The following is a 27,094-nucleotide window of genomic DNA, read 5'->3' as shown; positions in this document are numbered from 1 at the left end:
CTCTCTTAGTTACCATAATCAGTGCCCAGAAACATGCCTGACACATAGCATATGCTGTGGAGGAAAAACCCAACAAGAAGGCCACATTTGTGCTGGGTCCTGAAGCATAGGTAGGAGCTTTCCAGAGGGGCAGAGAGAGATGGAACTGTAGGCAGAGGGACCTGTGGATATGAAGAAGTAGCTCCCCAGAGCTAGGAGTAGAAGAGCAGAGCTAAATCCTGAGTGTGTTCGGAGAGGATATAAGGATGGGGAGATCAGTTAAAGGTTTGACTGTGGGGAGCTGAATGCCAGCCTAATAAGTTGGGGTTTTATCATCTAGGCCATATGGTTCTCAACCCGAGTTGCACACTAAAATCGCCTGGGAAGCTTTTTAAAAAGACCAAGATCCAGGCCCCTTCCAAGACCAATTAAGTCGGAATCTCTGGGGGAGAGAGCCTTGGTATTGGTATTTTTATAACATTCTCCAGAAGGGTTTAATGTGTACCCAGTGTTAAGAATGCCTGCTGTGGGCAGTGGGGAGTCATGGAAGTTACTTAAGCAGAGGTATGATCAAACCAATGTGTATCTTACAAAGATCACTGAGGGCAGACTGGAAGACGGTGGATGGATGGGTGGGTAGATGGATGGGTGGATGGGTGTGGACAGAGGTGTGGTGCTGGAAGCAGGAGGACCAATCAGGAGGTGACTCTAGTCCAGGAGAAGAGAGATGATGAGGGCCTGGGTGGTGGCCAGAGAAGGGCAGGTTTAAGAGACTCCTCACTGGAAGAGATGAGAATCTTGAAGACTTCCTAGAAATAGAGAGCAGGTAGTGGCTCCAAAGGTAAAGAATCTGCCTCCAAGGCAGGTAGGTCCAGGTTCAATCCCTGGATTGGGAAGATTCCCTGGAGAAGAGAATGGCTACCCACTCCAGTATTCTTGGGCTTTCCTCATAGCTCAATTGGTAGAGAATCTGCCTGCAATGCAGGAGACCCAGGTTCAATTCCTGTGTTGGGAAGATCCTCTGGAGAAAGAAATGGCAACCTGCTCCAGTATTCTTGCCTGGGAAATCCCACAGACAGAGGAGCCTGGGAAGCTACAGCCCATGCGGTTGCAAGAGTTGGACATGACTTAGCGACCACCACCGGGAAGGGGGAAGTGAACGGTGATTCTGAGGTCTGGATCTCAGACAACTGGGTGGATGCTGATAACATGAACCAAGATAAGAACTGCAAGGGGAGACGTGGATTTGGGAAGGAAATAGTTTACATCCTATTTCCACTGCTTCCTAGGTGGTGATGGGAATGGATAGATTAAAGGTAAGATGAGATAACTGAGTTGTTACCTAAATTACTTCAGGGGCTGAACTCAGCCTGGGGATGCAAGAATTGAACAGCATCAGGGAAAGAAAAGTGCAAAATTTATGGAAGTCACACCAGAAGGTGAAGTTCAGGGGGAAGGAAAAAGATATTGAAAGGGCCCAGAAGTGCTGGGACAGCTTGGGGACCATTAATTAGGTCACCTGGCCAGGGAGGCTGGATAAGAGAGCAGAAAGGAGCTGCTTTCCTCGGCTGTGGGCAAGAGGCAACACAGCCTCACACAGGATTGCGGGGTGGCAGAAGGAGCAGAGGCAAGGAGAGGATTACCCGGAAGCAACCAAGGACTTGTCAAGCTAAGGTAAGAGGCTGCTGGGAAGATGAAGGCCTCGGTTCCTTCGGACATTCATTCGTTCACTGTCTGTCTCTGTGTGGATGTACCACACAGGCGGGTGAGTGGCTGGGCTTGCACCAGTGACCACAGCAAGCAAGACTCTGCTTATACAAGCCTCCCACTCAGGTAAGGAAACAGAAGGTGACGATGCAGCCTCATAAACGTAGTGACAGGAAGGAGATTATGGGGCAGAGAAGGGGTGAGCGTGGGTGGATCCTTAAGAAAGCATTTGTTAGGCTGAGAACTCAAGGCTGGAATGGGGTTTGACAGACAGAGTTTCTAGGTGGAGAAATATAATGAACAAAGGCCTAGACAGAGCAGATTAGTGAGTCAAACCATGGTCAAGGGGGTTCGAGCATGGTGTCCTGGAGTGATGTGTGGGAGAATGAAAAACAAGGCTGGAGAATCAGGCAAAGGCCACACAGGCCTTTAAGTCACAGTAGAGAGTTTGATCCTCATCCTGATGTTGGCCAGGAGTCATTGAGGGGTTTAGAGCAAGGGAGTGAAAGGGTAAAATTTCGCTTTCAAACTCTCACTCTGGCTATTGTGTGAGGACGAACTCGAGGGGGCCGCAAGGGAAGTTGAGAGATTCAAGAAACATTTAGGTGGTAAACTGACTGCACCCTGAGATTGACTGGTTGGAAGAGAGAAGACACTCAGGATGACTCCAAGTCTCCCAGGTTGGGCTCCTGAGAGCAGGGTTCGCATTTACTGAGATGAGGGCACTTATAGAAGCAGGGCAGGAAGGGAAGGTGATGGGTTCCTTCTAAAGGGCATATGGAACACCCAGAGGATGGTACCTTGGCTAGAGAGACAAATGTGGACGCTGGCAACAAGCCCTTGGATGATATTTGAAACCATGGGGTGATCTGGAACTCTTTACAAATGCACGTGGCCACATGGCAGAAGAGGCCAATCCTCAGGAGGCTATGGCTGGGGGGGGCGGGGCAGGGCCGGCCTCCTCCTGCCCTGGTGACCTGGAAGAAGCGCAGGATGCGGACGAGGGGCCAGCCCATCCTCTGCAGAGACACTGTCCCAGACCTGCCTTCCAACCAGCAGGCCCATCCTCTGGGTCCACCCCACACAGGAGGCTGCTCTGGCTCACCCCACCTTCTCCCAGCCCTGGCTCCCCTCCTATGGAGCAGCTCACCTGTAAGACTAAAAGACTGGAGTGAACAGGGCTGTCCACAGCCAGGAGCAGGGAAGAGTTGGCCACTCTGTGGAGAGCTGCCATCTGTGATCCTGCCACAATGGCACCTGGTTCTCACCACATCAGCAGGAAGAGGGAAGGGCGAAAGACTGGGGCCTAGCCAGTGAGACCGAAAGACACAGGAAAACAGAAGCACGCCTGGACCTGGTCAGGGTGTGGGTCTTCCCCTGCATCCATACTGCATGTGTGACTCTATATAGGTCCCTTAACCTCTATGGCCTGGCTACTCAGACCATATTGTCAACCTTGGTGTTAAACACCAGAAAACGCCTCCACCATCATTCACTCACGGTCATTCAGCAGTTCATCCACCTGATACATTCTGATTGAATATTTCACATGGACCAGTCTCCAGAGACATAACGTGGAGGATAAGAGATAGTCCCACCTTCACGGAGCTCACAGTGCAGCAGGGAGATAGGTAACCCTCAGAGCGTTCAGTATGTGCAGATGAAGTCACAGTTGCACAAAGTGTTAGAGAAGAGAGTGTGGTGCATGAGGGCCCACAACAAGGGGACCTGGCCTGTTTCGGGGGTCACTGAAGTGTCCTTAAGGGAGAGGACCTTTTGGCTGGGCTCTAAAGGAAGAGATGGGGGAGCCAGATGAAGGTGGGCTCGGGGGAGAGGCTACCAGGCAGAAGGAACATGACAGGCAAAGGCTCACTGGGGGACAGGGAGCTTGGGGCATTTAAGGAACTGAATAAAGGCCAGTCTGGCTGGAGCCCAGGAAGCAAGGCACAGGCGGGGGCAGGAGCAGGGTCCCAAGAGTTCTGGCCGGTGCAATGGCTACCATCCCACTGGCCATCTGCAGTGTACCTGGACCGCAGGAAGAAGCCTGCAGGCCACGGATGGCAGAGCTGGACACTGACTTTCTCTTTTCTCTTTCCTTGTCCCTTTTGCAAATAGGACCCCTTTGACCTGAGACCCAGATCTCCACATTTGCAGCCATTTCGCCTGCTGCAGCCACACTTTGAGAAGATGCCAAAATTAATGTGGGCAGGCGCTCTGTCTTCTATGGTACATCCTGAGGGCTTTTCTGCTTTCCCAATCCTGCATCCCTGTGTCTACACAGCACGTGGAAGCTGCTGAGCTGAGGTAAAATCGAGAACTTTCACATATACGTGTGTGTTTTCCTTTTTACAGCCAGAAAATAGCAATGACAATTTCTGGTGAGTCACAGCTTTCTTCCCTTGGCTAAGAGAACTAGGTATGAGGCTCCAAGTGACTGCAGCTAGAGGAGAGAGGCCTTGCCAAGCTGGCGAGTTGGGAAAATGAAATCAGCAATGAGCCAGGTTCTCCCACTTCCCGGCTGGGGGCCGGAAAATTCTGCTTAGCAAACAGAACCCACTTTCAGGCCTGCTTAGCCCCACTTTGCAGATGAATCCAAATCCACTGCCTTGGGATGGTGGACCCTCAAGGAGGGAGGGGAGCCCCTGAAGCTCATCCCATCCCCAAGATGCCGAGTCCCTGCCTCTGGCTTCCTGCTCCCTTCCAAGACATTCCAGGGTCTTGCACCGGGCTTGCTTGGGTGGCTGCCAGCAGAGCTCAGGAAAGCACTCTCTCCAGGGCCCGAGAAGTAGGCTTAACCTCTTGCTACCTAAGTTGCCCCAAGGAGGATTTGGTATTCCTTGTCCTTGCTGGGAGCATTAATGATTAATTATGCAAATATCAACTGGGTGCCATCTTTTGTGCCAGACAGTGGGAAGTAAAATGAGTCACGCTCCCTGACTGATGGAGCTTACAGTCCAGTAGGGGCCTCAGAAGACAACCAAATAAGCACATAACTAGATAGGCAATGGCATCAGTGATAAGAGCTACGAAGGAGAAATGGCTGGTATCTCCCCAGTCTATAATGGCAGAGGAGGAGCAGTGTGCACCTCACCCAGGGAAGCTGGAGGTGGTTCCTCCTGTCACTGAGAACTTAGCTGAGACATTTCTCCTCATTGAGGCCTTCTCTGCCCCCAGCGGCTCCCTGGTCTCTAGCACACCACCCTATTTTTATTGTTATTAAACCACTATCATTCTTGGCATCCGCCCACTTCATTTATTTTTTGTTTCTGTCTTTGACGCCTTTATAGCTTATGTCTGTCTTTTTCTTTCTTTCTTTTTTTTTTTTACAGCAATATCCTTGCTGTCTTCTGCCCTTTCTCAGGTAAGACTGATACAGCCAAACAAAGTTTATGTCTATCTTACTCACCACTGTTTCTCTGGTGCCAGGAAGGTCTGGGCACACAATTGGCAGATAGGTGAAAAGTGCCTAGAAGGATGAGCTGGGTAGGGTGTATGGTGGTGGCCGAGGGATCAAGGAGAGAATCCCCAGAAGTTCCTGAGGGCAGAGCGGGTGGACGAGGGGCGGAGGCCTGGCCAGCGGGGCAGAGTGGACCAGGGCTCGAAGGACAGGATGAGCGTCTGGGCAGTGTATTGCTGGACACCAGGCTTCTGTGTGTCCAGACAGCACCACAAATGGGTCACTTCAACAGCAGAAGTGTACTGTCTCCCAGCTCTGGAGGCTAGAAGTCTGGGATCGAAAAGTTGGCAGGGGTGTTTCCTCCTGAAGGCTGTGGGGGAGCCCCCCTGTTCTGTGTTCTTCCCACAGCTTCTGGGGGTGTGCTGGCCATCTGTGGTGTCCCTTGGCATTTGGCCTTCACCTTCACGTTCACATATGTTTTCCCTGGATGTGTGTCTATGTCCAAATTCCCCTCTGTTTATGTTATAGGGACACCAGTCATGTTGGATTAGGGCCCACTCTAATGCCCTCATCTTTACTTGATTACCTCTGATATAAAGACCCTATCTCCAAACAAGGTCACACTCAGGTACTGAAGAGTTTGGGACCTCAAATCCTGTGGATTTGGGGAGGACTCAATTCAACCCATCAAAGGCTGCCACCCCAGGTGGATCAAGAGTCTGAGGAGAGTTTGAGTGGTGACTTAGGCATCTTCCCTGGGGTTCACGAGGGAAGCAAATGGACCTTTGACACAGAGGATAAAGTCTGACCTCCTTTGCTGGTATCTGAGGCCCAGCCCATCTGCCACTAGTCCGGCTCTTTCCCTTAACCCCCTCTCTGCTCCAGGCAGTAAGTAGGTGAAGCTCTGAGCCAGGAATGGGTTTCTTGGTTCATGTATTTTTCGCCCTTAAGGAATCTGAGGCCATTTTACTGGGAGTTGAGGAGCATGCTTCAGCTTGTGGCCCTACTTTGCTAACTGGCTGTGTGTTCTTGGGCTTGCAGCTCAAATTCTCTGAGGCTTTCCTGCCTCATCTATCAAAATGCGTGGGTGAGTGATGGAGTGGCCAGGGAGGGCCTTTCAGACCTCTATGACAACAGCCACTGTATGTTTCAAAACCAAATGTACACATGTGATCTCACAAAAGATTTTTTCTCTAATCCCACAACTTATTTGAAAAAACTAACAAGAAACACAAAAATGAAAATGGTGAATGGCGATTCCCTCCCTATTTATGTATCTAGCCTCAAAGACAGGGAAGGGAGGCTGCTGAAGCCTGGGAAGAAGGGTAGCTCTTCCGGGGTCATGGGCATTCCTGCCTCGCTTCTTTGCCTTCACTCACTTGGAATGCCTTCCCCTCCTTACTCCATGCAGCAAAATCTATTTCAAAGGCCTTTCCTCCAGGGGTCATCTGAGAGCCACTCAATGTTCCGTCTGCACCGCTCACGTCAATCTTCTCACATAGTTACTTCCGGATGACAATTTATCTTCTTGCTTAACTCACTCGTCAGTTGTCCTTCACGTGTGTGGGCTTGTGTCATCACTTAGCCCCTCTGAGGGCAGGAACCATCTCTCGTATCTCCCTGTACCCCTCTAGAGCCATTCACTCATTCACTCACTCTTCTAATATCCTTTGAATATCTGCCATGTGCTGGGAACTGTCCAATCCCAGGGAATTAAAAAGATGACTGGATGAGGCTTGAGAAGGCTCACAATCTAGCAGCCAAACTTAAGCCAAACCAAGAATTCTTATGGCCACTGTCAGAACTCCTTTAGTTGAATTGACAGAAAAACTTACTTCAGACTGACTTAAACAAAAATAGCAGTAATGGGAGGAAGAAAAATTTTAAGGATCAAAAATTGTAATAAAAAATTGTAAAGAGGCATAGCTGCATCCAGAGGCTGAAAGAATGTCAGCAGGACTGCTCTGTCTCTGGGCTCTGCCTTCATCTCTGCGCTGGCTTCACTCTCAGGCAGACCCTCTCCAAACGGCAAGTACCGTGACTGATAGTAATCCATAAAAGGAAAGCTTTCCCCCAGTCGTTCCACCAAAAGTCCTGGAATTATATGTTGCTAGGATGCATGTGGCCAAGGATGCAGTGCTGGTCACAGGCTCACCACTGTTGAGGGATGATTCCCCAGAGGAAAATCGAGGTCTTGTTATCAAGAGAAGAAGGGAGGGATGCTGATCAGAGTACCAGACGCCTCCTTTGTTATGCTGTCTAAGAAAGGGGACCTCAGAGGAGGTGGGGAGGGAGAGGCTTATTCTGCCTCAGGGTGGATGGGGAATCATGGAAACATTTGCAGTGGGCTTGAAGTACATGTAAGAGTTTGCTGGGTGGGACATGCAAAGACAGGCACATCCTGCAGGCAGAGAGAAGGCTGAGTGTGAAGCTGTGAGGTCAGACAGGACATAGATGTTCCGGAGCCAAAGAAGTTCTGTTGGGCTTGGGCAGGGGCGATGCAGGACGCAGTGAAGAGGAGGCAGCTGTGGCAGGAAGGAAGGAGCCAGACCACGAAGGGCTTCGAAAGTCAAGGTCAAATGAAGGTTTTGAATGGACCAGTGATATGGTCACTGGGCGGGAAGGCCAGGTGGGAGGCAGAGCAGCTGCCCAGGTGAAGGGGCAGAGTGTGATTGGGGCTTTGCCTGGGAGTCGCCTGGTGGCAGACCACCGGTGTGAGGCTTTGGGGCTAGGCCAACCCCTTCACTCAGCTGCAGTCTGCTGACTTAGAAGCTGCCTTCAGCTGACACCAGCCCTGAGACAGTCAATCCAAAAGGGAAAAACTATATAAATTGAGTCACCTGGCTGAAGCAGGTTATGCTTACCCATGCTGGGTTCTATGGCATCAAAGGCTGGGGTCCAAATACCCAGTTCTGCCCCTCACCATCTGGGTGAACTTGGGAAGCTAGTTAAATCTTTTATTTTCCTTATCTGTAAAACAGGGTGTATAACACCTAACTAACTTTAGGTGCTTTAAGGATTAAATGAGGAAATTCATGAGACACTCTCAGCATCAAACCCAGCATCTGATACTAATGATAATTATTATTGGCATCACTGTTATTACAACCAGCATGTCACCAGGCCACTGGGGAAATTCATTGACTGATGTATGTGGATGTAGAGCCCACAGTAGGTTTGCTATAAATATTGATTTTCCTCCTCCCATTACCCCCTTCTCCCCTAGGAAACCCTCATGAGTATTTCAAGGCCCAGGGCCAATGGCCTAGAGATGCCCCACCTGCCTCCTCCACCTTAACGTAGAAGTAATCACCTGCTTGCTGGCTCAGTCCTCACACCTCAAAGTGCAGGCACGCTGAGCCGGTGCCTGGCAGCACTGCTGAGCTCCCTTTTGACTTGCTGAATGGATTCTTAGTACCAGGACAAAGTCCCTGCCTCATTAGGCAATATCCGAGCAACCTCATCTTCTCGTTCCCTGGGAGAGCTTTTGCTTTTGTTTATCCACCCGCCAAATGGGTGCATCACGCAGTGTGTGCAGCACTCAGCAGACAAAGGGTGCTGACCCACAGCTCCTCTGGTCAGTTCTTTCACCAATCAGCGCGGGATCCTAAGCAGGGCCCACCCTGGCCGGCCTTTGGGTCTCTTGCCTGTTAGATGGGGATGACAACACCATCCCTGACTCCGCCAGCCCCACCAGGATTCTTGGGAGAATTTAAGCAGCCAAAGGCTGGGAAAGCCCTTTGCAAAGTGTAAGGTGCTATATAATCTTGGAAGGTCATTATTATCCTCTTTGCTTAATGGAATGGAGTCAAAACTAAACCGCTGCATACTACTGCTTGTTAATTATTAGCAACAATAGTTACTGCATACTACTTAATTACCACAATATCTATTTTACCTTTATTACAATATCTATTGTTTATTTTAAAATAAAATTGAAATGATAGGCATGTATCTATGTATATTAAGCATTCGTGCACGTGTACTAAGTCACTTCAGTCATGTCTGACTCTTTGCGACCCAATGGACTGTGGCCGTCCAGGCTCCTCTGTGTATGGGATTCTCCAGTCAAGAATATTGGAGTGGGTTGCCATGCCCTCCCCCAGGTATCCAAATATAAGTAAATCATGTCCTGGTTAACACTTTGGAAGTTGCTGATGAGTCTCTGAAGATTCCAGGACACTGGGTGTAGGATCTGGGGAGGGCCCAGATGGAAAAACTAGGAGGAGGAAAAAGGGGCTGTAACCACTGCAAGGACCACTCAAGACGCTGACCCTCCTGCCTTAAAATCCCTCCCAGCAACAAAGACAACGGTGGAGGATGGAGAGAGCAGAGATGAAAGATGTTCACTTTCCAAGAGCCAGGGGCCCTCAGGGTGTCTCATGCTGGCTTCTGGATTTTTGCCACCCTGCACCCACAACATACCTCCCTGCTCATTGCTTCTTTTTACTTATATGGGTTTATTTACAAAGGGCTTTCCCTAGTCTTGGTTAAAATAAAAAGTTTTTAAAAAACAGCATCACTTGCCCTAAATAGAAGGTAATGAAAAAGTAAGTTCAAAAGAGTATCATTCAATCCTAGGCAGATGCTGATGCCCTGGGTTTGCTGTCTGTTAGTTAAAAGGGGGTTAGAGGGGTGTTAGCAACACACTGGAAACAAACTGTAACCACAGAGAGTAGGAGAGGATTGACGAGATCAGTCCTATTTATGGCTCATGTGCTGTGGACGATGCCTCCCTCATTTTGAGAAACACCAATCCATCTAACCAGCCTTCATGTTACAGAAATGTATTCCTAAAACACCTGGCCTTTGTGCGCATGCCTTTGTGGATTGGGAGCTCACACCTCCCAAGGCAGCCCCTTTAATGCTGGACAGTTCTGGCTACAGGAACACTCTCCAGGTTGAGTGAAAATCTGCTTCTCTGAAAATGTTATCCTTGGACCTCACGTCTCTCCTTTGCAGCCGCACAAGGTAAGTCTATTTATTTCCTTCGGTTTCTGAAGGAAGTTTTTGGTAGTATCTTGGTCTTTTCAGTTATTCATTCAAAAACCTTTGACAGAGTTTCTATCTGTATGTCAGAGAGAGAGGGGGATACTGCCTAGAAATGGTCCCTTGCCTTCAAGCAGCTGGCAGTTTCACGTGGGAGAACCAGACACATGAACTGGATCATTCCTTGATAATCTGACCCGAGCCCCAGGACAGCAACGCACAGATCACTGTGGGAGGCCAGGGGAGGAGCTGCTGACTATGGGGCTGTGCAGAGGAGGTGAGCCCTGAGCTGGCCCAGGGTGATAAGCATGAGCTGACCAGCAGGAGAAGAAGAGGCCCTGTGATACCCACACAAGGAGGATGTGGTCTGGGCTGATGGGTGACTCTCAGGAAACATGAACCCAAACCGGAGAGGCGAGGGGCACACCCAGAGTCATGCAGCTAGAAGCATTTTTGCATTATGGAACTAGTTAAACCAAGATTAGAATTTTGGCTCTGCCACTTACATGCTCTGGCTGTGTCCCTCTGGACAAATTACTTAATTTCTCAAAACCTCAATACTTCCAACTAGAAAGAGAGAGATAGTACCTACCTCACAGGTCACAATGTCTACCATGAAGTTTAATGAGATAATGCATATAAAACGTCTACTAGAGACCTCACATACGGTGACAGGGATGTGGGGGGTATCTGAAAGATTAAACAACCTGCACAGCACAGACATAGAGCCCTCGGGAAGGACTCATCTGGCAACCCGTCCCAGGAGAACACCAGCTCTGGACAGCATTGCTGGAAAGCCATCACTGGTGTGACAACAGCCATAGTAACAGCAGCAGCTATGAGATGCGAGTCCCACCTGGAGGGCCTCCCCCATCATCCCCACCTCAGTCTGAGCCAACCTTTTCATTCTGAATCCTTTGCACATCGATAGGCTCAATTTACTCACTACAAAAGTGCTTCTGTCCCCAGGACTCACCTGGAAGGTTAAGTCTAAATTGTAGCATCTTTTTAGGGAAATGCTACATCTGTGGAAACAAAACATCCATGATGTTTCATCCCCCCAAAGAAGCAAGTTTTCTTGGCAATCAAGTTGGTTACTCACTGAATCCTTCTCAACTGCTCTGTGAAGCTGAGATGCTCTAAACCTACTTCGCAGAGAATATTAAACATCATTCATTGACTGGCCAAGCACCTTCCAGCTTTTTCCACATTCTGAATTTCCCCATCTTAAACATATTTGAATAGAATTCCCTGTTCCTTTTATAACAGCTGTCCACATACTAGCAACCAACACTTAACTTCCGAAGAGAGCATTTTTATCAGGTATTTCCCCAGAAGGCCAGGGGTTTCAAAAACTGAGGGAGTCAGAAATAGAAGGGGGCTCCCTCACCTCCCACACTGTTTGCATGGAGCTCCAACATTCCAAAGGGGAATCCGGAGTTTGTCTCAACAGAGCTTTTCAAACTGGGTCCCAGAGAGTGCTAGTTTGGTTTAAAAAAGGTGGCGTAATGGTAAAGAATCTGCCTGCCAATGCAGGAAACACAAAGAGACACAGGTTGGATCTCTGGGCTGGGAAGATGCCCTGGAGTAGGAAACAGCACCCAATTCCAGTATTGTTGCCTGGAAAATTCCATGGACAGAGGAGCCTGGTGAGCTATAGTCCATGGGGTCACAAAGAGTCAGACACGACTGAGTGATTGTGCACACACATGCACACACTGCTGCTGCTGCTGCTGAGTCGCTTCAGTCGTGTCCGACTCTGTGCGACCCCAGAGATGGCAGCCCACCAGGCTCCCTCATCCCTGGGATTCTCCAGGCAAGAACACTGGAGGGGGTTGCCATTTCCTTCTCCAATGCATGATTGGGGAGGGAGAATTCTGTGGTCTAACAGCCTTCAGAAAGAAGTCAACAGGCTTATTTACTATAGAGTCTCTCAGAGTCTTCCACGTCCTGAGGCCCACCGGGAATCTGGAAGGGGAGGTGAGGAGCAGGCAGTCTCTCACCTCAACTCATTTTCTCTCTCCTCACCTCCCCTCCTCTGACCAGACATCTCAAAGTGCTGGGGTTTCAGAAAACACTTCTCTGTAGGAAGAAGAAATCCTAGTTCCAGGAAACCTCTAGTTTCCTAGAACTACCCAGGCTGTTTGGAGGATACCCACCTATCCTCAGAGGAAGGATTTAAGCCCCCGTGTGCTGCCTGCCATGCTCCTGCTCAGGAAGGGCTTCCAGCTCCAGGCCTCAAAATGGACAAGGCCAGTGGGTCCTTGGGCACTGGATTATGGATTTTACCCCGGGGGAGCTGAGGGATGCGGAAGGCTGGCATAGCTTGACAGTGAATTGTAAACAGTTTATCACCTAGAAAATCAGCATCTTGGGCAAATCTTCAACGTAAATGGCCATTGGAATCCCCTGAAGGACTTGTTAAAATACAGACTGCTGGGCCCCACCCCCAGAGTTTCTCATTCAGCACATTTGAGGGGAGGCTAAGGGCTTTGCATTTCTGACAAGTCCCCAGAGGATAGGGATGCCAAAGCTGCTGGTTAGGACCACACTTGGTAAACTAGAGTGCAGGCCCTGATTCCTTAGTCAGAGAGACCTTGTAAAGTCCACGCTGTCCTCTCAGCAACTCTGTGCCTGTGCGAGCTACCAGACTGTGTGGCCCTTCACCCAAGAGCCTCCCCAAGCTCCTAACGCTGCCAGAAGACAAATGTCCCCTTCCTTGACTCCCACCACCCCCAGCCCTGAGCCACTCTAATTACCATCTGACCTTCATTCATTCATTCAATAAACATGCAGTAAGGGCTGGTGCCAGGTGCTAGAGACCCCAAGTCAACAGCCACCCCTTCTGCCATCTTGGAGCTGGCAGCCCAATTGTCAAAAGAGGGGCAGACAAGGAAAACAGATTATTACAACACAGGGTGGCAGCTTTTGCCACATCTCCTGAAGTCCCTTCATCTCAGGTCAGGTATGGATTCCTCTCAACTCTACCTCTGAGAGAGTTCCCAGCACCTGTCCACTTTCTTTCTGCTCTGCTGTCACCCAGGGCACCATCATGCCTTCCTGGAGAGCTATACTCCTATCGGCCTACTGGTCTCCTCAGCATCACTCGTGCCCCCTCCAATCCAGGGTGACCTTTTAAAAATGGAAATCAGATCATGCTACTCCCTACTGCGGATGCCTCAGTGGCTATGGCTTCCCTCATCACAGTTCCAGAACCACTGGCCTCTCTTCCTTTCACACTGTCCTCACGGCTGCTTCTTCTCAACCCTCAGCTCACGTTTCTGCTTAAACGCCACTTCCTCCAGCAGCCTTCCCTGACTGTCGTTCTAGCTCAGTGTGGAGGATCCAAGGGGGCTGCAAATCCTCTTATGGTCCTCCAGTGAAAGCAAGCCTTTGTTTTCCCTCCTCTTGAAGCTGAGCTGGAGCTCAGACCACTTTGATCAACAGAATCTGGGCAGGGGATGGAGGTGGGTGTTCAAGGAGACTGCAGCTCCCCCACTGCCCCCTCAGGACCCTGAGCTCCCATGACTGAAGTGGGACTCTGACCCCATGTGGAGAGGGTAGCAGCCCAGCTGAGCCCAGCATATAGCTGTCTTCACCAAAGTGCCAGGAAAGGTGCGGGGAGCTGTCTTAGACCTGCCAACCTGGACTCCAGCAATCATTCCGTCCTAGCAATCATTTGGTGGCACACTGTCTTTCATTTATTTGCATATGTTTGATGCCACATCTCACTCCTCCACGAGATGGTAAATCCCACCAAGGCAGGAATCAAGTCTGTCTTGTTTGCCATTGTAAGCCAGCACCGGGCATTGGTGGGTACTCAGTAAATACTGGCTGAATAAGCAAATCAACAAGTGCAGAATATCGTGGACACACACAGGAGGGCACCAGGTCAGACTCATGGAAGCTTTGCAGAGGAAGTGACACCTAAATGCTAGGCCTGAAGAGCAAGCAGATGGCAGGGTTCAAAGAGCAGGGCCACAGGGACTGGGTGTCTGCCCCAACCACATCACCTATGGACAGTGCCCAAGCTGTGTACTCATAAGAGAGAAAGAGGAGGGGTCCTTCATGCTTGTGTCTTCAGCAAGAAGCATGCTCCAGGAAAACAAAAGATGCTTGATATACACCCAGGTAACTTCTTGGAGAGAGAAGCCCGAGCTCAAAGTCAGGAGCCCTGGGTTTTCTCACTCAGAAGCTCACGGTTTATCTTTGTAACATCCCACTTAGCTTGCCTGGTGCTCAGATGGTTTGAGATAAAACCAATGACTCCCTCACTATACCCTGGGTTATGACGAGGATTATGAGAGTACAGAAGTCAGAGTGCTTTGAAAAAGGTATGTTAGAACAGAAATATGTGATGGTGGAACAAGACACACGTGATGGTATTGTTTTCTGAAAGTTCAACCTGCCGCAGGTGAGCCCTCAGGGCCATAGGCTGAGCTTTTCCTGGAACGGGGTTGCCACATGGAACTCAGCCTGGGTGAGTCTAGCCCAGACTCCTCTTGGGTATTCCCTGGGGAGCTGGAAATTGTTCTACTGCCCAGGTGGAGAGGAAGCAGCTGGGGCCTTAGAAAGACAGAACCCACGGAGCAAAGTAGGAACGCTAGACTTGGCGTCAAGAGACATGAGTTCTTGTTATGGACTGAGTGTCTGTATTCCTCCACACATCACATGTTGAACTCTACCCTCAATGTGACGGTGTTAGGAGGTAGGGCCTTTAGCAGATACGAAGGATTAAATTAGGTCATGGGGGAAGAAGGGAGCCCTCATGATGGGATCAGTGCTCTCAAAAGACTCTCTAGAGCTTGCTTCCTCTCTGTCCTCCACTCCATGAGGACACAAGGAGGATCGGCGTCCACAAGCCACAGGAGGGAGCTCACCAGAACCTCGCCATCCCGCCACTGACACCCTGATCTCCAGCTTCCGGCCTCCAAAACCGTGAGAAAACCATTGCTGTTTACAAGCCACCCAGTCCAGAATACTTTGTTATAGGAGCCCAAACGGACTGTGCAGTGGGAATAACATGACCAGACCTGGGCCTGGGCACCGTCCCCCTCACCCTGAGAGGCTACCTGGCAGATAGGTGGACCTTCTTAATAAAGGGCCTACAAGATGGCAGGACAAGGCTTCTCTGGACAGCCAGGATGAAGGACCCAGAGCACAGTCCAGACCTTGTGCACTGAGCTCCAAAGAAGAGGCAGCCAGAGGTCAGGCTGGTTGGCCCTGGGGTCAGAGCGCAAATCCAGGCATCCCCTGGAGACTCGCACTTCCAAAAGCCATGGGGGGAACTCTGCAGATACATCAGCCTGGTGCTGAGGGCCCACAGCAGCTGCACTGACCTGGCCACACCCTAATTAGACTTTCATGGTGTGTCCAGCAGCCTGCTGGGCCCGACTGCCAGCTGGGGCTCCCATTCTGTCTGGTGGCCTCAGTTAATGAAGCCATGAGGGGCTGACTGAGCTCATTACCGGCAATGCGAAGGAACAGGGTACCCCTGCACATGCTCCCCCAGTGCCTCCCTCCCCCGTGTCCACACTGAGCACAGGAAAAGGGAGCTGAATCCAAATCAAGAGGAAGGAGAGGGGCGGAAGCTGAGCTCTAGCCCAACCATGCAGCCTGAATGGCTCCCGTGACAGCCCAGCCAGAGATGTGGGTTTCTGTACATGTGTCTGAGTCTGTGGTTTTAGCCAAGTGGTTAGCCAAGTGTTCAGAGTCCATGGCTGCTCTCAGACCACACCCAGGCCTTTCTCATCTCAGGCCAAGGAGGCAGAATGAGAGTGAAGGTTCAAATTTGTCACTTCCCAATAACTGGCCCACAGACATGTTTGTACAAGCCTTTCTGTCATCTCTAAGATGGGATACTGATCTGACTCAAAGCAAGTGCTCAGTTAATGTGCTCAATAAATCACTGTTGTTGTTGTTACTAAAAGACAGTCATGAAAAGGAACCAAAACATGAGCTTCTGAATGGCAGGCGAGTGATTTTTTTCTTCTACTTTTCTGCATTTGTAACAAAAAGTGTTTTACTTTTATCTTAAAATTTTAAAAAGTACATGCTTCCTCCAAAACATCAGAAAAATGAGATTATGTATGAAAGGGCCCAGACAGTGCCTGGGAAGAAGTTATTAACAGAAGTATCCTCCTGCAATGAAAGTTTGAATAGATGTGATTGGGTGGGAAAACATGCATGGTATTTGCAAACATGTAATAAATTTTTGCCCTTTAATAAGGCATTTTTTCTCCCCAAATGTCAAGGGAAGAAGGCACAAAAGTTGAGAGCTCAAAATGCTGAGGCACCAGGTAAGGAGATGTTGAGGGGAGTTTGAAGGAAGAGAGCTCCCTGGCCAGAGTAGAATGCAAAACACAGAGAGAGAAAGGTGGACGCCACTAAACAAAGTGTAGTCTATACACACAACAGAATGTCATTCACTCTCAAAAAGGAAGGACATTCTGACATGTGACAACATGGGTGAGCCTTGAGGACATTATGCAAAGTGGAATAAGCCACAGTCACAAAAGGACAAATACTGTATGCTTCACATATCTGAGGTCCCTAGAGCAGTCAGATTCATAGAGACAGAGAGCAGAAGGGTGAGTTCCAGGATGGGGGTAGGGAAGGGAAATGAGGCATTGTTCACGGAGTGCAGAGTTTCACATTAGTAAGATGAGTTCTGGGGAAGGATGGGGTGATGATTACACAACAGTGTGGATGGACTTAATGCCACATACTTGTATATTTTAAAATATTTAAGGTGGTAGGTAAACTTTATGTTATGTGTAGTTTACCACAATTTAAACCTATGTAGAGAGAAAAAAAGAGATTGAACCCAGAGGAAAGAGACAGGATGGACCAAGTCTCTGGTCTCACGGGGTTGAGGGCCATTCACTGGAGAGATGACTCACAGAGGATGGAGACCTCCAGGGAGCATGGCCGAGGGGGGAACAGATGGGGGGCATCTATCTGCACTTGGCTGCTGGCTCCTCACGGTCCTGAGCTAGGGGGCATTTACAGCTTGAGGACTCAGCCAGGGATGTGCCTAAGAGGATCAAGCCTCCCTCCTGCCTCAAAATCCAAGCTTGGGGTGTGAGAAATTAGGACCTGGAGAGTATGTGTATATAAATAAGCAACTAAGCCTGGCACCATCCTCCAGGGGAGGAAGGAAGAGGAATACTTTGAGCATCTATTCCAAAGAGAAGCAATTCTGAGGCCACTGTGCTGAAGGAATGCAGACATGGGCTGGCTGACCCCCAGATAAAAGAGAACTGGGTATAGTCAAGATGTCCTGAAAGGCGATGGGCTGGCACCTGGGCCCAGATGGAGGCAGAGCCTGGTGCTTGGTGGCATAATAACAACAGAACCATTTATTGAGCACTTCCTGTCTGTGACAAGTGCTTCTCTTGGTCCATCGTGTATTCCTTTCAGCATCTTTATGGGTAGCAACTATTTCTACCCTCACTTTACACCAAGGAAGACTGAGGGCTGGAGATGAAAGTCACCTGCAGACCCTGGGCCTTAAAAGCCCACCATCTGCCCCCAGGGAGTCCTGATTTCCTTGCTGCTTCCCCTCCCAGCATTGCCTCCCACCGCCCCAGACCCCTAGCCCCTTCTCACTTGAACTGGTGCTCCCGGGAGCTGCGGATCTTGGAGGAGAAGCGCTCGGCCAGCTTCTCCAGGCTGCGGGAATACTCAAGCTCGATCTCTGCTTTCCGGCGGAAAAACTCCTGGAGGTCCTGGAGCAGCTGCAGCCTCGACTCCGACTGCTGCTCCAAGCACTTGAACTGCTCCACCAGCTGCGTGCGGATCTCTGTGGGCAGAAGCAGGAGCGGGCTGTGAGGTGGTGGTGGGGACAGCAGGGGGACCAGCCTGGCCCACCCACCGCCAGTGGTCCAGGCATGGCGATGCCAGCAGCCCCCTCCACACCACCCGCCACCCAGAGCCTCTCCAGACACTGGCAGGACAATTGAGCAAACGCCAGGTTTTGCCACAATGTAACCCAATGTTTGCCAAAGTTGAATCATGCATGTCACCACCACGATTTTTGCCATACCCGCACATCACGTGCATTATTATTTCTTCCACATGATCTAGTAAATTCACTCACTTTTCTTACTGAAAACAACTTACCTAAAACATACAGTTTAATGTCATTATGGCAAGGGTAAAACTAGAACCACTTGCCGTTTTGGTACACAGAAACTTGATTCAACAAAAGCAAAAATTTTGTTAAAATTCTCTCCAGAGACTATAGCTTACCAAAGGCCCTAAGCCTAAATTTCTGAGTCTCCATCAACAAGAGGAAAATGGGAGTGGGAGGGGAGTTAAAGACAGACTTCCTCCAGGTGTAGTCAGGACAGAGCGAGGGCTGAAGAGATGCCATTCTCCCTCAGGTTTCAGGGTTATTTAAGGGCATGTGTGTTTTCCTCTCTCAGTCACCTTGAGCTTCCATGCATCACCATCTCAGGTACCACCAGAGAATGTAGTCCAGGCTTCAGGAAATCCTGACAGAGCAACCCAGCTCTGTGCACCCAGGGCAAAAGTTCACAAGCAGGGGCTTGAGATACAAATCACAACCGGATCCCAGTGGTTTCATCACTGCTGCCATCACCACACAATAACCTCTTCCCCACCATCCCACAGGCTGCCCAGCAGATTAGTCTCTCCACACTGTGCTCACACCAGCTCCCTGCTCAAAACTCCCCAAGGCCCTCCTCTGGCTGAGTATTAAGTCCAACTCCTTAGCACAGAATTCAAAGCCACCCACTATCTGACTCCAAACTTCTCTGTATCTCCCCGCAGTGAACTCGCTATTCCTTCAAATCAGTCCCTGAGATGTCCAATCGTATTGTAGAAACGGGCCTCCTGTCTGAAAAGGTGGCCAGTACCGTCTTAGCATCCTTTGGAAAAGGGGTCTTCAGAGCGTGCAGCGCTACTCTGGGGCACTGGAAGCCTTGCCGGGGGTGCATGGCAGGAGCTGTTACAAAGGCATGGATCTGAGAGCCTACTTCCATTCCCACTCTTCCTTGGCCTGAGAATGTGCCTCGGCATCTCTCCGTTCCACCTGCCTCTTCACAACCATCCTCTCTACTTGCAGAAGACCATCTTCTCCCTTATTCAGAATCTGATTATGGCACGATTTCTCAGAGTCAAGGTAGAGAACAGTTAAAAACGTTGGTGCTAGCAAATCTTCTTTAATCTAGGGACCATAAACCCTTGCTCCACAAAGTGTGGTCCATAGACCAGCAGCATCAGCATCTTCCACAGCCTTATTAGAAACACAGCCCTTGATCAGTCCTGACTATACCTGGAGAAAGTCTGTCTTTAACTCCCTTTGCACTCCCGTTTTCCTCTTGTTGATGCAGACAGAAGTCTTAGTCTTAGAAACAACAGCCGTAGACTTATTAGAAACCTTAGGTCCCAACCCAGACGTTCTGAATCACAATCTGCATTTTAACGAGATCCCTGGATGGTCCTTATGCACCTTAAAGCCATCCCATCCATCTCATTCTGAGAAGCACTTCCCATTCTGTCTGACTTTTTATTTTTATTAAGTATTTATCAAATTATAAAACACTGATATTATTTTGATGAACTGAATGATAAATCAATATGAAATAAAGATACTGAGTGTTTTATGGTCAAAGCAAATTTTTTAATGTCTGTTTCAATTTACATACATATTTTGGACAAAAAGAAAAGAGAAATCAATAAAAAAAAGTTCAAGCATGAAAACATATTATGTAAAATTCTGTGAAGGAAGTAGAAGGGAATTATGAGTTCAAGAAGGTAAAGATAGGAACAATATAACTATAAAATTTCTGACTTGCACAGGTAATTTTTGGTGAGTGGTGGTGGATACAAATATTTTGTGGTATTTATCTTCAGTTCAGTTCAGTCGCTCAGTCGTGTCCGACTCTTTGCGACCCCATGAATCGCAGCACGCCAGGCCTCCCTGTCCATCACCAACTCCTAGAGTTTACTCAAACTCATGTCCATCAAGTCGGTGATGCCATCCAGCCATCTCATCCTCTGTTGTCCCCTTCTCCTCCTGCCCCCCGTCACCATGCAATTCCACCCATAGATCATATTCAGAAGAAATCAGTGTTTATGTCTACCCCCCAAATATGGAAAATACTCACAGCTTTATAGCTAAATATTAGAAACAACCCAAAATGTCCATTAAGAGTACATAAGATTTTTTTTCAAAGGGGCAATTTATTTCAAAATGCTTGTCAGTCTTAAAATATTAATGGTAAAGTGAATTTATGCAAGGAATAGATAAGATTTATTAAATGTGAGATATTCATTCAATGGAATACCAAATGATAAGGGGAAAAAATGATCTACTGCTACCATGCTGATGGAAAGAAGCAAGGAAAAAAATTAGATATGCAAAAAATAACTTATGGTGACTGAGTTCAGAGAAATGATCACCTTTGGGGGTAGTGACTGAGAGACGGTGCAAGGCTGCATTCTGGAATACTGGAGATAGACCATTACACCTGGATCTGGTAAAAATTAACAGCTGCACACTAAGATCTGAGCATTCTACTATACATAAGTGACACATCAATAAAAAGGCAAACTAAAAATTGCTGTTATTTAGTTTGCATTTGATACAGTTAAGAGGGTAGAGTAATTTTATTCTACAAGGTCAATATGTACAATATGGCAGAAATGATATCCTTCGTAACTGTTTAAATTTCTGGTAAACATTTCAGATGTCAAGTTAAAATGTGTGAGGCAAAAGAGATTTTTTTTCCCCCCAAAGTTCATGTAGAGGGTAGGCAAGCAAAGAAGTTTTAAAACCAGTGTTTTAGAGGCCAAGCACTGCTCCTCCCAGGAAGTCCTGGTTGGCTCAGCCCTCATGACCCTACTCTGAACTCCCAGGGTACTTGCAATTAATCTCGGAGAGCCTTGTGCTGTTTTCTTTTAATTCTTTCGTGGACGCATGTCATATTAGCTCCTCAAAAGAAATTTAAGCTCTGACAGTGGATTCTCCCAGCACAAATATCAATATCTATATAGCAAATCCCTATTTACCTTTACCGAAGTGCTTTTACCCAAGGACATCAAATGTTGTGATTACAGGAATCTCACCCAACACACATACACATACACACACATACACACCACAGACACCCACATACCATGCACACATCACATTCACATGCCACATGACCTCACATTTACACACATCACACACACCTACCACACATACACATACCAGACACACACCGCATCCATGTACCACAGAAACTCACATACTGCACAGATACCACACATACCACACAATCACCACAACCACCACACACATTCACACACGCATACCACATACCCACACCACTAACACACCACATCCCAAACACACACCACACACATTCACACACGCCATGCATATACGATCCCCATACCAGACATGGACATTATTAGTAGTACTCACTTTTACAGCTGAAGAAACCAAGACTCTGTGGAAACTAATCAGGAACTTGTCCAAGGTCACATTTTGCTCTATTAACGCTAACAGTCTACACAGGCACTCCTTGATATGGCTTACTTGTTAAACTGGATTGAGATGCCATCACAAGTACGAGCCCTGCCATATTAATACATAGTTATAAAAATGTTTTCTAAATATTTTAAAAATTACTTTTAGACCATCTACTATTTGGGATTCAAAATAACCTTAATAATAATAATCATGAGTACTTACAGAGCACACCATGTGTTCCATGCCTGATGTTGAATTCTCTGGATATTTATCTCACATAACCTGTATAATATCCCCTCTAAAGTGGGTGCTACTAGTATTTCTCCACCTTTTCTCCACAGATGAGGAAGTGGAGGCTCAGAAATAAGTAGCCTCTGGTCATAACAGCTGGTGTGTGGCAATTAAGCTAGGAATCAAGCCTAGGTCCTCAGTTGAGAGCAATGACCCTCTAGACACCTCACTAAAATGAGGCCATATTATTTTCTTTCAAGACTTTAATCCATCTGTATTCAATTTCTTGTATCCGTTTTGTAACAAGATGGTGGGCTAAAGAGATAGTATTTATCAAAAATGCAGCAGCCACTCCCTTCCTCCATTACAGGGCATTATCAGGAGCCAATGTTCTCCTATTTATGAGGGAAATCTCATAAATCACACTTCGCTGACAGGAGACGATTTAGAAGGAGCAGAGAAACCTCCCTCAGTTCACATAACCAGCTGGAGCCTGGAACAGCTTGGACAGCTCACAGTCAAGCCTCTCTCACAGGAAACGCCCTGGCAGGAGCCAGACTGCTGCCTGTCTGCCGGTGCTGTGGAACCTGCTGGGATCTGATTACCCATCTCCTTATTTCTACTCCCTTCCAAGTTGCTCCTCCTCAGCGCCAGCACAGATTTGGCTTTTCTCATCGGAGATTTCAAAGAGAGAGAAAAATAAATAAAACAACTGCTTGCAAGGCACAGACTTCATTCAGAAGACGGTCCCCCCAGGAATGGTTCCAATCTCATCACAGCAGAGTAGCGGAAAAATAAAAGGGGTTGGGCAGGGAGGAGAAGGGGCTTAGAGAGCTGGGAAAGGCCTTGATATCAGAACTTTTAGAGCTGCAGGTGACCGCCCTGACTCCTGGCACAGCCTCCTGGTTTTACAGAGGCGTGAGGCCCAGAGAAATTCTCCTGAAGCACAGCTCTCCCTGTGTCACTCTCCATGGAGTAATAGGAGAGAACAAATCTGTCTCCATACTGCATCTGTCTCTTTTACTTTAACCTTTGTCTTCTATTGCTTTTGCTACAAGTTAATCACAAGTTTATTAAGTTAATTTAATAATGCCTAAAGCCTGAAATATACAGGATAGCCCATTCTCAAGGCTCTGCCCTAAAAATCCCCTGTGCTCCACCTACTGACCCTTCCCTCCCTCCTTGCCCCAACTCCTAACAACTACTCTTTTTTGTTTGTTTTACTATCACTGTGGTTCGGTCTTTTTCTGAATGTCATATAGTTGGAATCGTTCATTATGTAGGCTTTTAAAACTGGCTTCTTTTACTTAGTAATATGCACTTAGAGTTCTTCCATGTCTTTTCATGGCTTTTTTTCATGGCTTGATAGCTCATTTCTTTTTATTGCTGAATAATATTCCATTATCTGTAATAATATTCATGGTTTCTTTATCCATTCACCTTTTGGAAATTATGAATATTTGGGGCAAGTTTTCATGTGAACATAAGTCATAAGACTTCCCTTGTGGCTCAGCTGGTAAAGAATCCGCCTGCAATGCAAGAGACCTGGGTTTGATCCCTGGGTTGGGATGATCCCCTGGAGAAGGGAAAGGCTACTGACTCCAGTATTCTGGCCTGGAGAATTCCACAGACTGTATAGTCCATGGGGTTTCAAAGAGTCAGACACGACTGAGTGACTTTCACAAGTCATCCTCACTTCATCTGGATAAATACCTTTTTGTTAACTAATAAGCAGATGCTCCAATACTTTGGTGTGAAGGGCCAACTCACTGGAAAAGACTGATGCTGGGAAAGGTTGAAGGGAAAAGGAGAAGGGGGCAGCAGAGAATGTGATGGCTAGACAGCATCATTGACTCAATGGACATAAATCTGAGCAAACTCCAGGAGACAGTGAAGGACAGGGAAGCCTGGCGTGCTGCCATCCATGGAGCTGCAGAGTCGGACATGGCTTAGTGACTGAACAACAACAAGACTAAATTTAACAGCAGTTTTAGGTTTATAGAAAAAAGGGAGAATTCTAGTTTTTAAAATTAGGACAAAATTCCAAAATTAGAAAGTGTATAAAGAGAAAATTCTCCCACCCTTGTTCGCCAGCCACCTGGTCCCTCTCTAGCAAGGTAACCAAGTTTCCAAATTCATGTTTCTAGAAATAATGGCATATTTGAAAAATATTATCTTCCCTGTTTTTATACATATTATAGCATGACATTCACAGTGTCCTGTACTTTTTTTCTTTTAAAGAATATTTCAGGGCAGGGGGAGTTGGAGACTTCCCAGGTGGCCTGGTGGCTAAGACTCTGTGCTCCTAATGCAGGGAGCACAGGTTCAATCTCTGATTGGGGAACTAAGAGTCTGCATGCATGGAACAGTCAAAAAAAACAAAAACAAAACACGCATGCACACATACAATACACTGGGAAAATCAGTCCATGTAATTTTATAAAGAATTTTCACATTCCTTTTAAAGCACTATAGAATTCCATATTCTATATTCCAAATGTTAATTTTTTTTAGCCAGCCCCCTTTCCTGGACCTTCAGGTTGTTTGCGATTATTTACCACCACAAAAAATGCTGGAATAAACAGCCATATACAAGCCTCACTTTGCACACATGCAGAGATGTGATCTGTGTGATGAATTCTCCACCTAGCAGTGCCAGATCAAAAGGCAGTGATTGGTCTTGGTATTCTGAGACTGCAAAAGTGCCCTTCCCTGAAATTTCATCAACTTGCACTCCCACCAGAAATTTATGAGAGGGTCACCGGCACAATTAGAAAGCTGACATGCTGGGATTTACTTCAAAATAACCTTGATGGGGGACCAGGGAGTGGTCATACTATGGATTAAAAACAAACAAACCAAAAAAAAACGTGATTGGCTTTGAGTTGATTGGAGAAGTTTAGTTGTGGTGCAGAACATGGGGAAGAGGCTTCTTATACTATTCTCTCTACTTTTTGTAATGTTTGAAACTTTCCACAATAAAAAGGAGAGCAAAGAAAGTCAGTCAAAGCCAGAAATGTGATACAGATCCTGCAGCTCTGGTTAACAGGTCTGACCAGTTAGAAATTAAGAATGCCAATAACTTGTCCCCAGAGGCCTCTGTCCCTAGCCCGGGGAGGGCTCTCCTGGGCTAGAGGGAGGGGCCAGAGAATGACCATAAGAGCAGGCCCCACTCAATTCTCATCCTTGCACCCTGTCCTGAGAATGTGGTAAGTTTTCTGACACTCCCTGGGGCAGCAAGGCCCCACTTTCACAGTCTGTATCCATCCTAAAAATCAAGATCCAGTGAGTGTGTGTCCCTCTGGTCCACAGAGGCAGCTGGTGTTATCTTCCTCAGGATGAAATTTCAGGAGCGAACAAGGAGAATGGTATGTTACACAACTGCACAATCCTGCCTGAGTCTGGCACTGTTCTCATTCCTACTTTATGGATGAACAATTGAGACTCAAGGAGGGGGTGTGAGTACCTAGGGTCACCCAGAAAGTGGCAGAGCCAGGGCTCAAATCCAGAAAAAGGGGCAGACAGGAACCAAGATGACTCAGTCTCCAGTTTAAGGTGCTTTTCCCAGGGTTCTCCATGCCTTCCCTTTCACAGATCGTGTACCACTCCATCTCCAGTCTCCACCCCACACTGCATCTGTCATCTCAGTGCCATTCTCATTGGTTCTGGCTGTCACCATGTCCCCCACTGCAAACTGACCTTGACCGCAGGCCCTCCTGTGGTGGAGGGAAACATCAGTTCAAATCCTGACCCTGCAACATACTTAGCTGGTGGACTTGGGAACTTCCTCATTTCTCAGAGTCTCATTTCCCCCTGTAAAAATGGGGATGTTAATAATATACCTCAGATTGTGGTCGTAAGTGTTGATAAGTGATCAAGGAGAAAGTTTTTCGTATAGTGCTTCATATACATTAGCACTGCACCCAGTGGCTACTAGCCACACGTGGCTCTTTAAATTTGATCAAAATAAAAAATTCATTCCTCAGTTGCACTTGCCACATTTCCAGTGCTCAAAAGCATGGCTACTATATTGGACACTACAGAATACTTTCATCACTGCAGATAATTCGACTGGATAGCGCTGTATGAGAGGCTCAATAACGGTTAGCTATGATTCTCATTTATTATTATTGCTTTCTGTGGCCATTTCTCATCTTCTCAGGTGGAATAAAGACCTAAGGCAAGAGTGACATCCATGTTTTATTACTCAGATTTTACGCTCAACCCCTCCAGCTAGAGCAGTGTAATGGGGCCCGCGAGGCCCACAGAACAGCAAGATGGAGATGCATGCTCACTGCTGCCAGCCCAGCGCACAGCATCCTGAGGGATCCACGGCCATCCTCCTCCGGCCTAACGAGAGGCAGCATGGCAGAGATGATGGACACGGCAGAGCCTGGAGCCCAGCTGCTCTCATGAGGTGGACTGCGGTCTCTGCCAGAGGCCACTGTGAGGTCTTGGGCAGACAAGTCATTTTCTCTGAGCTGTTTTCCAGTCTGTAAAAGGCAGGTAACTACAGATATCCCGCAGAGCTGCTGCAAAGATCAGACTAGCAATAACGTGTGGGATGTGCCAGACGCCTAGAAGACCCTCTGCAAACAGCCTCCACTGAGAGGTGGCAGGACACAGCAGGAAGGAAACAGCCTATAGGCTTTGGGGAGAGCCAGCCTGGGTTCCAAACCTGGTTTTCTCCACTTTGTATAAGTCTCTTTGGCTATCTGAGTCTCTTTTCTTGTTTATAAAATTGGGAATAACAATACCTTCCTGGTGGGTTTGTCAAAAGGGCGACAGGTGGTGTGCACATGAGGCTCCCTGTGCCTGGTACCCTGTGCCTGGTACCTAGCGTGTAGGCAATAAATGGCAAGAAGGGGGCGTCACTGCCGCTGCAGTCGCGCAGAGTGAGCAGAGCTAGCTGACTCTCAGGCCCAGGCCGCGCCCTCTGTCCACAGGCCCTCAAGGATTGTGTATCGCCCTGCGACAGCCCAGAGAATCATCCTTCGGCCTCTTGGCGCTGGGTTCCCCCCTCCTTCCCCGCCTCCTCGCCAGCCTGGGCCCACGGTTCTTTCCTTCTCTGAGTCCGGCACCGAAAGCTCCACGGCCCCGGCGCGGGCCCTGCACCCTAGCCGGGTCTCCCAGCCTCGTGTACCTAAAAAGGCACCTCGTCGTGGGGCCCCGAAACCCAGAGGGCGCCCGGTCCACGCTCCGCGGGTAGGGGTGGAGCGCACTGGCTGCCAGGCCAGAAGCGGCGCCGCGCCGTTTCCCCGGCAACCACTGCCGGCCGCGCGCCCGGCCCAGCAGAGCCCGCC

At 48.2% G+C, this 27,094-nt stretch overlaps 1 protein-coding gene across 5 annotated transcripts in view; it reads right to left on the bottom strand.

Moving 5' to 3' along the window:
* Positions 1–27,094, bottom strand: part of SRGAP3 (SLIT-ROBO Rho GTPase activating protein 3) — a 246,334-nt gene that overhangs the window by 107,768 nt on the left and 111,472 nt on the right. For all 5 annotated transcript variants that reach the window (XR_814364.4, XM_005222441.5, XM_005222437.5 and 2 more), the window contains exon 2: positions 17,684–17,876. Coding sequence is in view for 4 of the 5 variants with exons in the window: in XM_005222441.5 (XP_005222498.1) it covers positions 17,684–17,876 (193 nt within the window). In the remaining variant the exon portion in view is untranslated. The remainder of the gene's footprint in view (positions 1–17,683; positions 17,877–27,094) is intronic.

This window comes from Bos taurus, chromosome 22, assembly GCF_002263795.3.
Source record: "Bos taurus isolate L1 Dominette 01449 registration number 42190680 breed Hereford chromosome 22, ARS-UCD2.0, whole genome shotgun sequence".
Taxonomy (NCBI): Eukaryota; Metazoa; Chordata; class Mammalia; order Artiodactyla; family Bovidae; genus Bos; species Bos taurus.
Note: the sequence above shows the minus strand (reverse complement) of the source record. Positions and strands in the feature narration are given on the sequence as shown.